The sequence below is a fragment of the Stegostoma tigrinum genome, chromosome 17, assembly GCF_030684315.1.
Source record: "Stegostoma tigrinum isolate sSteTig4 chromosome 17, sSteTig4.hap1, whole genome shotgun sequence".
Taxonomy (NCBI): Eukaryota; Metazoa; Chordata; class Chondrichthyes; order Orectolobiformes; family Stegostomatidae; genus Stegostoma; species Stegostoma tigrinum.
Window position 1 is genome coordinate 4,484,424 of NC_081370.1, and position 14,868 is coordinate 4,499,291.

The 14,868-nt window shown below is 43.9% G+C and overlaps 1 protein-coding gene across 3 annotated transcripts in view; it reads left to right on the plus strand.

Moving 5' to 3' along the window:
• The window catches only part of trpm5 (transient receptor potential cation channel, subfamily M, member 5), a 106,968-nt gene that overhangs the window by 81,220 nt on the left and 10,880 nt on the right, over positions 1 to 14,868 (plus strand). For all 3 annotated transcript variants that reach the window (XM_048545069.2, XM_048545068.1, XM_048545070.1), the window contains 3 exons: positions 2,476 to 2,650; positions 3,007 to 3,178; positions 9,635 to 9,813. In XM_048545069.2, coding sequence (XP_048401026.1) covers positions 2,476 to 2,650; positions 3,007 to 3,178; positions 9,635 to 9,813 — 526 coding nt within the window. The remainder of the gene's footprint in view (positions 1 to 2,475; positions 2,651 to 3,006; positions 3,179 to 9,634; positions 9,814 to 14,868) is intronic.

Consider the following 14,868-nt stretch of genomic DNA (forward strand, 5'->3'; position numbering starts at 1 on the left):
AACCCTTAATGAAAGGGAAGAGGGTGTATTGAAACAGTTGCATCTAAATGTGACAAAAACATGAATGAATGGCTTCACCAAATGTGTTGAGGAATGATAATGATGAACTTGGAAACAGGGAATCATTATGATGGTGTGGATATGTGGGTGATAGCTCAGTTTGAACTCAAATATAGTATTAAGGCTGTGAATAGACCATGGATAGTAAGAACTGCTGATGCTGGAGTCAGAGATAAGTGTGGAGCTGGAGGAGCACAGCAGGCCAGAGGAGCAGGAAAGACTTATTATGAAGAAGGGTCCCAACCCGAAATGTCAGCCTTCCTGCTGCTCTGATGCAGACTGGCCTGCTGTGTTCCTCCAGCTCAACACTGTGAATAGATTGGAGCAGCTTCAGCTTGTTTACAGACCAGTAAATCTCACGTCTGTCGTCTGCAAGGTGTTAGAAAGGATTCTGAGGGATAGGATTTATGACTATCTGGAAGAGCATGGCTTGATTAAATGCAGTCAACATGGCTTTGTGAGGGGCAGGTCATGCCTCACAAACCTTATCGAGTTCTTTGAGGATGTGACTAGAAAAGTTGATGAGGGTCGAGCTGTGGATGTGGCGTATATGGACTTCAGCAAGGCATTTGATAAGGTTCCCCATGGTAGGCTCATTCAGAAGGTCAGGAAGAATGGGATACAGGGAACTTAGCTGTCTGGATACAGAATTGGCTGGCCAACAGAAGACAACGAGTGGTAGTAGAAGGAAAATATTCTGCCTGGAAGTCAGTGGTGAGTGGTGTTCCACAGGGCTCTGTCCTTGGGCCTCTACTGTTTGTAATTTTTATTAATGACTTGGATGAGGGGATTGAAGGAGGGGTCAGCAAGTTTGCAGACGACACGAAGGTTGGAGGTGTCGTTGACAGTATAGAGGGCTGTTGTAGGCTGCAGCGGGACATTGACAGGATGCAGAGATGGGCTGAGAGGTGGCAGATGGAGTTCAACCTGGATAAATGTGAGGTGATGCATTTTGGAAGGTCGAATTTGGAAGCTGAGTACAGGATTAAGGATAGGATTCTTGGCAGTGTGAAGGATCTTGGTGTGCAGATACATAGATCCCTTAAAATGACCACCCAAGTGGACAGGGTTGTTAAGAAAGCATATGGTGTTTTGGCTTTCATTAACAGGGGGATTGAGTTTAAGAGTCGTGAGATCTTGTTGCAGCTCTATAAAACTTTGGTTAGACTGCACTTGGAATACCGCGTCCAGTTCTGGTTGCCCTATTATAGGAAAGATGTGGATGCTTTGGAGAGGGTTCAGAGGAGGTTTACCAGGATGCTGCCTGGACTGGAGGGCTTATCTTATGAAGAGAGGTTGACTGAGCTCGGACTTTTTTCATTGGAGAAAAGGAGGAGGAGAGGGGACCTAATTGAGGTATACAAGATAATGAGAGGCATAGATAGAGTTGATAGCCAGAGACTATTTCCCAGGGCAGAAATGGCTAACATGAGGGGTCATAGTTTTAAGCTGGTTGGAGGAAAGTATAGAGGGGATGTCAGAGGCGGGTTCTTTACACAGAGAGTTGTGAGACCATGGAATGCGTTGCCAGCAGCAGTTGTGGAAGCAAGGTCATTGGGGACATTTAAGAGACTGCTGGACATGCATACGGTCACAGGAATTTGAGGGTGCATACATGAGGATCAATGGTCGGCACAACACCATGGGCTGAAGGGCCTGTTCTGTGCTGTACTGTTCTATGTTTCCAGGGAGAAATGTGTTTGTGGAATTCACAATGAGGTCTCCCAATATTTGGCTGAAGGAAACTTCTGCTCCCCCCATACTCACTATTGAATAAGCTGACAATAATTGGTAATATCTTTTCTAAAAAAGGTCCAGTGGACCTTTCCTCTGATCTGGCTCTTGCTGACTTGCAGGGTGGTCACATGCCCATAACTTTTATAATTATGTATAAGGTTAACGGAATAAATTTTGTAAAACTGGTAAGAACTGCATTAGTTGACAAAGGTTTCTTTGGTCTGTTAAATGAATGACCTTGGTGAGTGTTATTACGTTATTGAAGCATGTCAGTTGTCACAACTGAGCTCAATCATGTTCTTATGCAGCAATCTGATATAAATTTTCCTGCAGCAGTAACTGTGTAGTGATCAAAAGCTGAGGTTATGTTGGAATTTTTTTCTTTATTAGATTTCTTTCGATGTTGTTGTCAATTTTAGCACCCAGCTCATCACCTGCACTGAAATTGGTTAACTCAGCAATGATTGAGGGCTGAATGTGAAATGTTAGCACTGTGTAGCCTAAGCCAAATAGACAATAATACTGAGTTGCATAAATCAGTGAGGAGTTTGCAGATGAACTTGTTCACATCACCCATGAACTGACGATTTACATTTGTAACTGTAAAGTTACTTGTATTTACAAGTTGTTGAGGGTGGAGATGTTCGTCTTGTTCACTTGTGCTAATTCCTCCAACAGATGAAAGATGTCTTCTTCTTCTTATTCTTTCTGAGTGTTTGGCTGATTGCTTATGGTGTAGCTACTCAGGCTCTGCTGCATCCCAACGAGTCTCGTGTGGACTGGATCTTCAGGAATGTCCTTTACAGGCCTTACCTTCAGATATTTGGCCAGATTCCCCTGGATGAAATAGATGGTATGTGATTTAAGTTGCAACTGTATAGCTCAGTGAGGTCCGGACAACAGAATGTGCTGACTGAAAGTCGGAGAGAATGGAAGCAAATAATTGGATGTGAACTCAAAAAGGAAAGATTTGCATGAGGTTTTGGGGAAGTGCGGGGGATTACGACTAACTAGATACTTATTCCAAACAGTAGGTATGGGCATGAAGAGTCAACTCCCCCCTTTATGATATATGGTTCTGCAGTTCTGGACGGGCTGCATGGGACATATTGGGATTGAATTGAGCAGTAAGCCACTTTTTCTTTTTAAAAAAAAGAGAAATTCTGTGCTTTACTGATATTTCTTTAACTTCATGTTGTCACATTCTAGAGGTGCGGATGGTCAACCGATCCTGCTTCACTAACCAAGCCAACATGACAAATGAAGCCAACTTACCCTACTGCATCAATCGTTATGCAAATTGGCTGGTCATCATGCTTCTGGTTATCTTTCTGCTGGTCACTAATGTACTGCTGTTGAATCTGCTGATTGCAATGTTCAGGTAATGTTTGAAACATTCTACACCTGAAATTTCACAGGGCTTCTCATGGTCCAGCACTGTAAATTTGTATGAAAGTTGGCAAAATTCTCAGAGGAAGTCTAAACCATCTGAATTTCTTTGCAAAATTATGTCAAGAAACAGGGAGAAACCTGTTGGAAATTGTTTCCCACAGTGTCGTGATTTCCACCCTTCAGCACAGCTCAGGAAGGGTGTATCAGGAGAAAGCAGGAATATGGCATTGGGATAGTGGATCAGCCATAGTCACATTGAATGGTGAAGCAGATAGAAGGGCTGAATGGCCTACTCCTGCTCTTATTTTCTATGTGAAAGGACCACTTTTGAGTCAGGCACAATAACAATTGGATCCAGTGCTTGTTGCAATGTTTGGATCATACGATATACAATTACATTTCTTTGAGGCAGTCTTCATTCCCTTGCTTTCAACAATAGGACTAGATCTGAAAATGTGTTGACCTGGATTAACTGTGCTGATTTTCTGCTTTGCAATTTTGAATTGCACTCTGTCCAATACTGGAGGGAAGTGATGCAACTAGATTAGCAAAATGAGCTGGTGTGTCTGTCTGAAACTGTGACAAACCATGTTACAATCAACAGAGCTTGAGACTGTGGTGAATGAGTGAAGTTTTCCTCAAACCTTTCCAAATTTTTAGAAATGTTTTAAACTTTTAAAAAAAAGTATTTGTCAATTATGTAATCTTTTGAAATGCAAGTTGGCCGATGTGTTTCTAACACGCTACTGGTTATTGAGCTGCTTTGAGAAAAACAAAATAGATTTGAAGCGTATTTCTCAGTAAATAAAGTTTCAGCTCTTAAATAACATGTTGGCTTAAATTTTCTGGGTAGTGTTTTATGGACTATTTTAGTGCCTGAAGTAACCCATTGGTTTTAAATGGGTTGCCTCTGTTATTGAAATAAAGCTATCAGAGGAAAAAAAAGGAAAGACCACACCTCCTCATTCTTCTTAACCTGTCTGCAGTCTTTGATCACACAAACCTCCTCCAATCTTCTCCTCCATCGTAATAAAATGTGAGGCTGGATGAACATAGCAGGCCAAGCAGCATCTCAGGAGTGCTCCTGAGATGCTGCTTGGCCTGCTGTGTTCATCCAGCCTCACATTTTATTATCTTGGAATTCTCCAGCATCTGCAGTTCCCATTATCTCTCCCCTTCTCCTCCATCGCCCTTGTTTCACACTATTGTTATCTACCTAATCTTAACTGGAGGATCATGTGCAAATGGCTTCCTTTCTCCTGCAGCTATCTCGTTTCCAAAATTATTTACTCTTGAACCCTGTCTTTTTAATCTACTTGCTGCCCCTTGTTGACACTATATAAAAATGTTACACCAAGATCCACATGGACATGGAATCTCAGCTCTATCATATTGCTGTGCTGCTAAATTGTCAGCCGACTTGTCTGATGTGCAGTAGTGAGTACAGTTTCTCTTACTAAATAGTGAGTAGTACAAAATCATCCCTTTAGTTTCCTACACAAACCCTTGTTTCATCCGGATACTTGTTAATTTGATGAAGCCAAGCCAAACTGTTTGAAACGTTGGTTTAATTTGACCGAGAGATGAATTTATGAAGAAGGATGCTGCAGATGTGAAACAAAACATAAATTGCTGACAAACCTCAGCAGGTCACTGGGAAGAAAGCGGAGTTAATGTTTCAAGTCCAGTGACTTTTTTCATCTGAACAATTCTTTGAACAGGTTGCTTAGAAGTATCTAGAGATGAGTTTCTGACCACTTATTCCCTGATATTGCTAAGAATCCTGATTGCTGCCTCTATTGTCATCTGACTCCTGCCCTGCCTGACCTCATCTGCTGCTGAAACTCTCATTCATTTGCAGTGGCTACAGGGAATGAAGAGAAAGCATCGATCTTATTTTGTACAACTCTCAGACAGAATTTTCCCAGCGCTTAAATGACATTAATATTCATGAGCCAGTTGGGAAAATGTTACGAGATTGGGCAAAATGGGATTCCTGACATGGAAGGAAAAGAATCCAATTCTGCAACCAAAATTTGAACAGGAAGACAAGAATCTCCATAGTGAACGGCTAGGGGTCTATTTGCATGCAGTTAGAGTTTAATCTTGCTTCATTGTTATGTGTTTTCCTATTCTCCCACATGCTCAATAGAAATTAGACAGCATCAATTCCCAACATGACAGGAAATTCAACACTAACTCCAACTTGCCTCCTGCCCCCGCAGCCTTCCATCATGGGCTGTCACCAACATATCAGGGCCGACTGTGAGGCAATGACTGTCCGTACTGTTATCCATAGTGAATGGAATTTTCCAGGCTTTCTGCATCCCGACACACATCTCTGATCCACTTATTGTACAGTCCTGCACTTCAGAGCTGCACACTTAATCATACCTGTGTCTTTCATTGTAATGTTGCTAGGCAGTCCATCGTGCATCTCAGAGCTTCTCTCTTTCCCTTTCTTGCCATTCAATCACTTTGCGCCTACTTGGATATTGACGACATTTCAGCCTTGCCTTCTATTTGCATTTTGATCCCTCAATCAGAACTTAAAGGCTCGGGGGGTTACTTCTGTCTTCCCTTGTCTTTTATCGCAGCTGAGGGCTTTCGTGGCATTGCCTTCCGATTTGGGAAGTCAGTGTCACAAGTAGATCTCAGAGGTCCGCACAGACAATAAGCAAAATTAGCGCGGGGACGCTGGCTTACCTGGCAAACTAACTGCATCTACTACAACCAAATAGCCATATCTCATATTCTAAGGGAAGCTGTCCTCGGTCAGGCTCATGCTTTGGTAATAAACCCTGCCTGTGATTTCATCTTAAAGAACTTTGCTGTGGGTTATTTCTTACCAATAGGTTTGAGGAACGTTCATTGGCCTACATCAGTAAGAGGGTAAAATCAATCATAATTTAATTTCACCCTTAGTCTGGGACACATGCCTTTCTTAAACTTAGACGTGAAAATTCCAGTTCACTCCATGCCAGTTCAATGTCATCTACCTGACGTAAAATAGTGTAAATCCAAAATTCTGCTATCCGCATCCCAACTCGCGTGAACTACAGTTTGCTCATCATCATGCCATTGCTGATCTACACTGGCTGTTCTAAGTAATCCTCAGTTTTAAAATCATCATCCTTTTTTGTTCAAGTTTATCTTTACCGTCATCTGTTCCACCTCTAACCCAGCCCAGCCCTGCACTTGTTAAGTCTCTGGGCATCTCCAGTTCTGGTGTCTTGGTTAACCCTGTTTTAATCTCAGACAATAAAATGTGAGGCTGGATGAACACAGCAGGCCAAGCAGCATCTCAGGAGCACAAAAGCTGACATTTCGGGCCTAGACCCTTCATCAGAGAGGGGGATGGGGTGAGGGTTCTGGAATAAATAGGGAGAGAGGGGGAGGCGGACCGAAGATGGAGAGTAAAGAAGATAGGTGGAGAGGAGAGTATAGGTGGGGAGGTAGGGAGGGGATAGGTCAGTCCAGGGAAGACGGACAGGTCAAGGAGGTGGGATGAGGTTAGTAGGTAGGAAATGGAGGTGCAGCTTGGGGTGGGAGGAAGGGATGGGTGAGAGGAAGAACAGGTTAGGGAGGCAGAGACAGGCTGGGCTGGTTTTGGGATGCAGTAGGTGGAGGGGAAGAGCTGGGCTGGTTGTGTGGTGCAGTGGGGGTAGGGGACGAACTGGGCTGGTTTTGGGATGCGGTGGGGGAAGGGGAGATTTTGAAACTGGTGAAGTCCACATTGATACCATTGGGCTGCAGGGTTCCCAAGCGGAACATGAGTTGCTGTTCCTGCAACCTTCGGGTGGCATCATTGTGGCACTGCAGGAGGCCCATGATGGACATGTCATCTAAAGAATGGGAGGGGGAGTGGAAATGGTTTGCGACTGGGAGGTGCAGTTGTTTATTGCGAACCGAGTGGAGGTGTTCTGCAAAGCGGACCCCAAGCCTCCGCTTGGTTTCCCCAGTGTAGAGGATGCCACACCGGGTACAGTGGATGCAGTATACAACATTAAGCAGAGGTTCACCTGCACATCTGCCAATGTGGAAAGTCATCTTGGGGCCTGGGATAGGGGTGAGGGAGGAGGTGTGGGGGCAAGTGTAGCATTTCCTGCGGTTGCAGGGGAAGGTGCTGGGTGTGGTGGGGTTGGAGGGCAGTGTGGAGCGAACAAGGGAGTCACTGAGAGAGTGGTCTCTCCGGAAAGCAGACAAGGGTGGGGATGGAAAAATGTCTTGGGTGGTGGGGTCGGATTGTAGATGGCGGAAGTGTCGGAGGATGATGCATTGTATCTGGAGGTTGGTGGGGTGGTGTGTGAGAATGAGGGGGATCCTCTTTGGGCGGTTGTGACGGGGCGCGGTGTGAGGGATGTGTTGCGGGAAATGTGGGAGACGCGGTCAAGGGCGTTCTCGACCACTGTGGGGGGAAAGTTGCGGTCCTTGAAGAACTTGGACGTCTGGGATGTGCGGGAGTGGAATGCCTCATCATGGGAGCAGATGCGGCGGAGGCGGAGGAATTGGGAATAGGGGATGGAATTTTTGCAGGAGGGTGGGTGGGAGGAGGTGTATTCTAGGTAGCTGTGGGAGTCGGTGGGCTTGAAATGGACATCTTTTACAAGCTGGTTGCCTGAGATGGAGACTGAGAGATCCAGGAAGGTGAGGGATGTGCTGGAGATGGCCCAGGTGAACTGAAGGTTGGGGTGGAGGGTGTTGGTGAAGTGGATGAACTGTTCGAGCTCCTCTGGGGAGCAAGAGGCGGCGCCGATACAGTCATCAATGTAACGGAGGAAGAGGTGGGGTTTGGGGCCTGTGTAGGTGCGGAAGAGGGACTGTTCCACGTAACCTAGAAAGAGGCAGGCATAGCTGGGGCCCATGCGGGTGCCCATGGCCACCCCCTTAGTCTGTAGGAAGTGGGAGGAATCGAAAGAGAAGTTGTTGAGCGTTCACCTGCACATCTGCCAATGTGGTATACTGCATCCACTGTACCCGGTGTGGCTTCCTCTACACTGGGGAAACCAAGCGGAGGCTTGGGGTCCGCTTTGCAGAACACCTCCGCTCGGTTCACAATAAACAACTGCACCTCCCAGTCGCAAACCATTTCCACTCCCCCTCCCATTCTTTAGATGACATGTCCATCATGGGCCTCCTGCAGTGCCACAAGTGATGCCACCCGAAGGTTGCAGGAACAGCAACTCATATTCCGCTTGGGAACCCTGCAGCCCAATGGTATCAATGTGGATTTCACCAGCTTCAAAATCTCCCCTTCCCCTACCGCATCCCAAAACCAGCCCAGTTCGTCCCCTCCCACCACTGCACCACACAACCAGCCCAGCTCTTCCCCTCCACCCACTGCATCCCAAAACCAGTCCAACCGGTCTCTGCCTCCCTAACTTGTTCTTCCTCTCACCCATCCCTTCCTCCCAACCCAAGCCGCACCTCCATCTCCTACCTACTAACCTCATCCCACCTCCTTGACCTGTCCATCTTCCCTGGACTGACCTATCCCCTCCCTACCTATACTCCCCTCTCCACCTATCTTCTTTTCTCTCCATCTTCGGTCCGCCTCCCCCTCTCTCCCTATTTATTCCAGAACCCTCACCCCATCCCCCTCTCTGATGAAGGGTCTAGGCCCGAAACGTCAGCTTTTGTGCTCCTGAGATGCTGCTTGGCCTGCTGTGTTCATCCAGCCTCACATTTTATTGCCTTGGATTTTCCAGCATCTGCAGTTCCCATTATCCTTGTTTTAATCTCCCCACCTTTTGGCAGTTGTGTCTTCAGTTGCCTGATCCCTAAGCACTGGAAATCCCTCCCTAGGCATTACAGCACCTCTATCTGACCCTTTTTGAGATGTTCCACATAACCTGTCCCCACCCAAGCCTTTGGTCAACTGACCCAATTAGCTCTTCTATTTTCATGTCAACATTATGGTTGATAATACTCATTTAGGTGGTGTTGAAATGTTAAAGGTGCTAAAAAAACTTCAAGATTTTATTGTATACTTTCCTACCCCTTACACAGGCCCTAACAGAGAGAAATCCTTGACCCATCTTTCAAAGTGAAGAGTTTCTTCCCTGATCCACAGAAAGGCACCCAGCAGCTCAGTGAGGTGAATGTGTGGATACAGCCACCCCTGCGTGGAGTCCAGTCCGAGCAAATGGTTAAATTCAAGAACCAAATTAACGTATGATTGGAGCAGTACCAAAGTTCAACAATTCAGCTCCCCTGGGAATTTCCAAGATACCCTTGGTAGGAGGCAGGAGGGTACCAGTGTGCATCCGATATGGTTCTTATGATAGGATTTGGTGTCAGAGGGCAGGAGAGGTTGCGATCCTGTTGGAACTGTGAGGATTGTACTTTCACAGTAAATTCATAGTTCCTGTACTTTTGTAGGTTGGCACTGGATGTTCAATGTAGCATTGCTGATCATTCTTAAACGCCTTTCTTTCCATTTCAGCTATACCTTCCAGCTTGTCCAGGGAAACACCGACATCTTCTGGAAATTCCAGCGCTACAACCTAATTGTGGAGTATCACAGCAGACCAGCTCTGGCCCCACCCTTTATCATCATCAGCCACTTTAACCTCTTAATTCGAAAGATTATTAAAGAACCACAGCACAAGCAGGAGCATTTTGGTAAGTGACTCTCTTACCGATGTGTGGATTGCGAGCCACAGAAAGAATATCCCTGCACAAGGGGATCCATTTAATTTGTCAGAGTGTAAATTTTTACCATGGGAATGTTATAGAGTCGTAGTCATAGAGCACAGAAACAGACCAACTCATCTAGGCTGACCTGGTATCCCAAACAAAGCTAGTTTGACTGTGTTTGGCTCATATTGTTTTAAACCTTTTCTATTGACATTCCTGTCCAAATGTCTTTTTAATATTGTAACCTATACCACATCCTCTGGCAGTTGATTCTGTATACGCACCTCTCTGTGTGGAAATAATGCCCCTCAGGCCCCTTTCTAAATCTTTCCCCTCTCCCCTTATACCTGTGCCCAATAGTTTTGGACTTCCCTACCCTGGGGAAAAAGACCTTTGCACTTCACTTTATCCATGCTGCTCATGATTTTATAAACCTCTATAAAGTCGTTGTTCAACCTCCGACTTAATCTTGAAAATGAGTCCAATTCCAAAAAACAACCCGAGCTTACCAAATGACTCCAACAGAAGACATTTTTTGAAATATTTTGCTTTTTTTTATAACTTTAGCAATCAAACTAGACTCAACATAAATTAAACACAAATATTAGTTGCATCTGAGACAGCATAAACATTTCTTCCCCTCCTCAACCCTACCTCCCACCCAACCTCGCAAATATGGTCTTGCAAACAGCAAATTACCTGACAACAAAGAGCGGAAGAAGTGCAGTTAATACAGATAATTTTTGTATAATGTGTACGTGGGTGGGTTGTTGGAGAAGACTACTTAAGATTCTAAACAGTATAGCAACCGGTTGTAATGACAGTAAAACTGTCTTCAATTATATGCTATGTAGTTAATTGAATTGTTAAGGATGGCAGGGCAGATGATGTGTCACAGCCACAGCACGTGAGAGACCCTGGATGCCATTGTGATTGAGGGAAAACATATCTGCAATAAATATTTAAAGTTAGAGCTGCTTTGTCTCAAAGGTTATGAACTGGAGGTTGGACTACAGTCACTGTGACATATTAGGGAGGGAGAATGTTTACTGACTTTTATGGTCCAGGATACAATCACACCCTTTATAATATGGGCTTCTGATTTGCTCAGTGTTCAGGGTTGGCAGTGGGACGGAAGATGAGAGGAAACAGGGAAGAATGATTTTAACAAGGTGTGGACCTGGATGAACACAGCAGGAAAGTTAATGTTTCAGGTCTGGGGACCTTCCTGAAGAAGGGTCCAGACCCGAAACATCAGCTTTCCTGGTCCTCTGATGCTGCCTGACCTGCTGTGTTCATCCAGATCGACACCTTGTTATCTCAGACTCCAGAATCGGCAGTTCCTACTACCTTGAAGTGTGATTTTGTGTGTGGGAGGTAAAGTGACTCAAAGGGCAGGAATCCTGGAGCTTCAGCCTTTGCAATTTTCTATCAGGTTTGAGGTTCTTTCAGTTTATTTGATTGAGGGTGGGGTTACAGGATGGATGAATTGATTGGATGTGGCGCTGTGACACCAGAACCCATTCAAGTGTGGAGAGCAAGAGGATTTGTAGCTGTAGTAGAGGGCAGTAAAGTGAGGTGGATTGACACCATCCTCTGTAGCAATCACCATGACTCTGGAAGGCTGTGTTGCCTTTTCCTGGTGCTAGGGTTTGGGACATTTGTTCAGGGCTAGGGAAGAACCTGCAGTGAGTGGGGAAGGATCCTGTAATCATGGTCCACGTGGGTACTAATGACATCAAGTGGAAACTCGTTTTGTGTGGTGACAGTCAGGTATGAGGAGTTAGGTACCATATAAAGCAGAACCTCCGAAGGTGGTAATCTCTGGATTACTACCTGAGCCAGATACAAATTTGCATGGGTATATCAGACAGCACAGCTGAAAGACTGGTGTAGAGTTCTGATTCATGGGGCACTGGCACCAATACTGGGGAAATTACTAACTGCATCTATGGCAACACTCTGCCCTAGAACTGTGCTGGGACCACTGTTTTACAAGCCACATAACTGAGAAAGTAGGGAGATTTAAAAGCAAATAGTGAGGACAAGGTATAAAATTTGGGAAGATGCACTATGTCAAAGAGTAGACACAAGGCAACTGTGAAATGCATTAATATGGAAAATGATAAACAAACCATGACAGGAAAAGATACAGAAAACATCAACAGATAAGATCAAAGATTGTAAGAATTAAAGGATAAAACTTTGAAACTCTGTACCTGAATGTATGTACTACTTTAAACTAAACAGATGAACTGGGCATGCAGTTCGGAAAAAGTAAGTACAGTCTAGTAGTTGTAAGAAAGACATGATGCAGGGTGACACAGATTGGTACATACACATCAAAGGGTACAGGAATCTTAGGAAGGACACGAGCCAATAAAAATGTGGAGGGCTGGTTCTGTTAACAAATAATGACATTAGCATAATACAGAGGGTTGATCGAGGTTCTCGTAACCAGGACATGGAGATGAGAGATGAAGAACGAGAAAGACATGAACCCAGTTGTAGACCGGTGTACTGACCCCACTAACAGTAAGCACATGGTGGACTATAAAGAAAGACATGACAGGAAGGCACAACGATAATCGTGAGATTTTTACCTACATGTGGACAACAAAGTCAGAAAGGCAAAGGAAGCCTTAGATGGGGAGTTTATAGAAATAAAAACGGAAAGGGCTGGAGCAACTCAACAAGTCTGTGGGAAGAGGAAACAAAGTTTTGAGTTTGATGTGACTCCTTCAGCATTTTTGAAAAAGTTTTCCAAAGAAGAGTCATACTGCACTCAAAACGTTATCTTTACTTCTCTCTTCACAGATGCTGCCAGACCTGTTGAGTTTCTCCAGCCCTTTGTTTTAATTTTACATCTCTAAGACCTACAGTACTTAAACTTTTTATATTATTGAGTTTACAGAATGATTTCCAGATGATTTCTTGGAACACTATGTTCTGGAACTGACCAAAGAGCAGGCTATTCTAGAGATGGTATTGTGCGATAACAATAGCATTAATGATTTCATGGTTAGGGTATACCTAGGCAACAGCAAACATAATATGTTTGAATTTTTTGCAATCAGTTTGAAGCAGAGATATCTAGGTGTCCAATGCAGGAATCATAAAAGGCTAGAACACAGGTATAGTATGTAATTAGGAATGGCAGTAGAACGTTATTATTTAATATAAGGGGAACTGAGTAGACAACTTCGATGATTATGCTCCAGTTATACCGGTTCTGGTGAGACCACATCTCACTGCTGTGTACAGTATTGGTTTCCTTATTTGGGAAAGGATGGAAATGCATTGAAAGCAGTTCAGAGAAGGTATAGCAGGCTGGAATGGATGGGTTGTCTTACAATGAAAGTTTGTTCAGGCTAGCCTTATATCCATTGGAGTTTAGAAAAGGAGGAGGAGACTTGATTGAAACACAAGGTCCCAAGGAATCTTGACAGGAAGCCTCCCCTTGTTGGATAAACTAGATCGATAGTCACTAGTTAAAAATCAGTCATGATGTGGAGGTGCTGGTGTTGGACTGAGGTGGACAAAGTCAGAAGTCACACTACACCAGGTTATAGTCCAACAGCTTTGTTTCAAATCACAAGCTTTGGGAATGGACTTTACTGACGAAGGAGCAGCGCTGCAAAAGCTTGTGATTTCAAATAAATGTGTTGGACTATAACCTAGTGTCATCTGACTTATGACTTTAAAAATTAAGGGGTCACCCATTTAGAAAATAAATTAAGTAATTTTTTTTTCCTCCGAGGACTAAGTCTTTGGAATCCTTCTCCTAAAAATACGGTTGAAGCAAAGTTTTCAAATTTTTTAAGGTAGAAGTGAATACATTCTTAGTAAGAAAGAGGGTGGAACTTTGTCATGGGTAAGAATGTAAGAAATAGGAGCAGGAAACAGCCACTTAGACCCTCCATCTAACCTTACTATTCTGTAAACTCATGGCTGATCTTCCCCAGGCCACAGACTCCTTTCTTGTGCCAACTCTGAATAATCCTCAAGATTTCAAAAACCTAACTACCTCCCCTTTAAATACTTGTAGTGATCTTTCCTCCACAACACTGTCTCAGACATTTACTACCCTCTGGGAGAAGAAATTCTTATTCTCAATTTTAAATGCGTGTTTCCCTTATTCTGTCACTATGTCCCCCTGGTCTGAGATTCCACCAGTAGTGGAAACATCTTAACATCCATTTCATCAGGCCCCTCACAATCTTATAAGGTCACACACTCATTCTTCTAATGAATAACAGTCTACCTTCTTGATAAGGCAATCCCTTTATCCCAGGAATCAGCCTAAAGAATCTCTTCAAAATTACCTTCAACATTTTTTTTTAAATACAGGAACCAAAACTATACATTCTACTCCAGATGCCACCTCGCCAACAAATGTAATATTGGTACCAATATTTCCCTATGTTTAAACTCCACCTCCGGATAATGATGCCAAAATTCAATTTGCCTTCCAAATTACTTGCAGTGCTTGCACACTAACTTTACACTCAGATTCTTCTGGGCTGTGTTTATTTTCTCAGATTCTCTCTCCATTTGAGTAATAGCCTATCTTTAATTCTTCCTGCCAAAGTGAATTGCCTCATACGTTCCTGCATTTAAACTTCATCTGCCATGGTTTTGCTCCCTGACTCAACCTATCTCTATCCCTTTGTAGACCCTTTCTGTCTTCATCACAACATGCCCTTCCACCTTTTTGTTTTAATATTATCAGCAAATTTGGATACATTACACTCTGACCCTCTCTCCAAGTCATTAATGTAGGTAGAAAATAATTGAGACCCTAAGACTCATCCTTGTGGCACTTCATTAATTATGTCCTTCTGACTGGAAAAAGACCCATTAATTCCAACTCTGTCTTCTGTGGATTAACCTCAAATTGAGGGTAAGCAGGAATGTGGGTAGAAGGTTACTATTAGATCATCTATAATCCTAATAAATGGTTGAGCAGGCTCAAATGGTGTACTGCTAATCTTTATTCATATTGTGCATTTGCTAGGGAGGGTGTGAACAGAACACAGT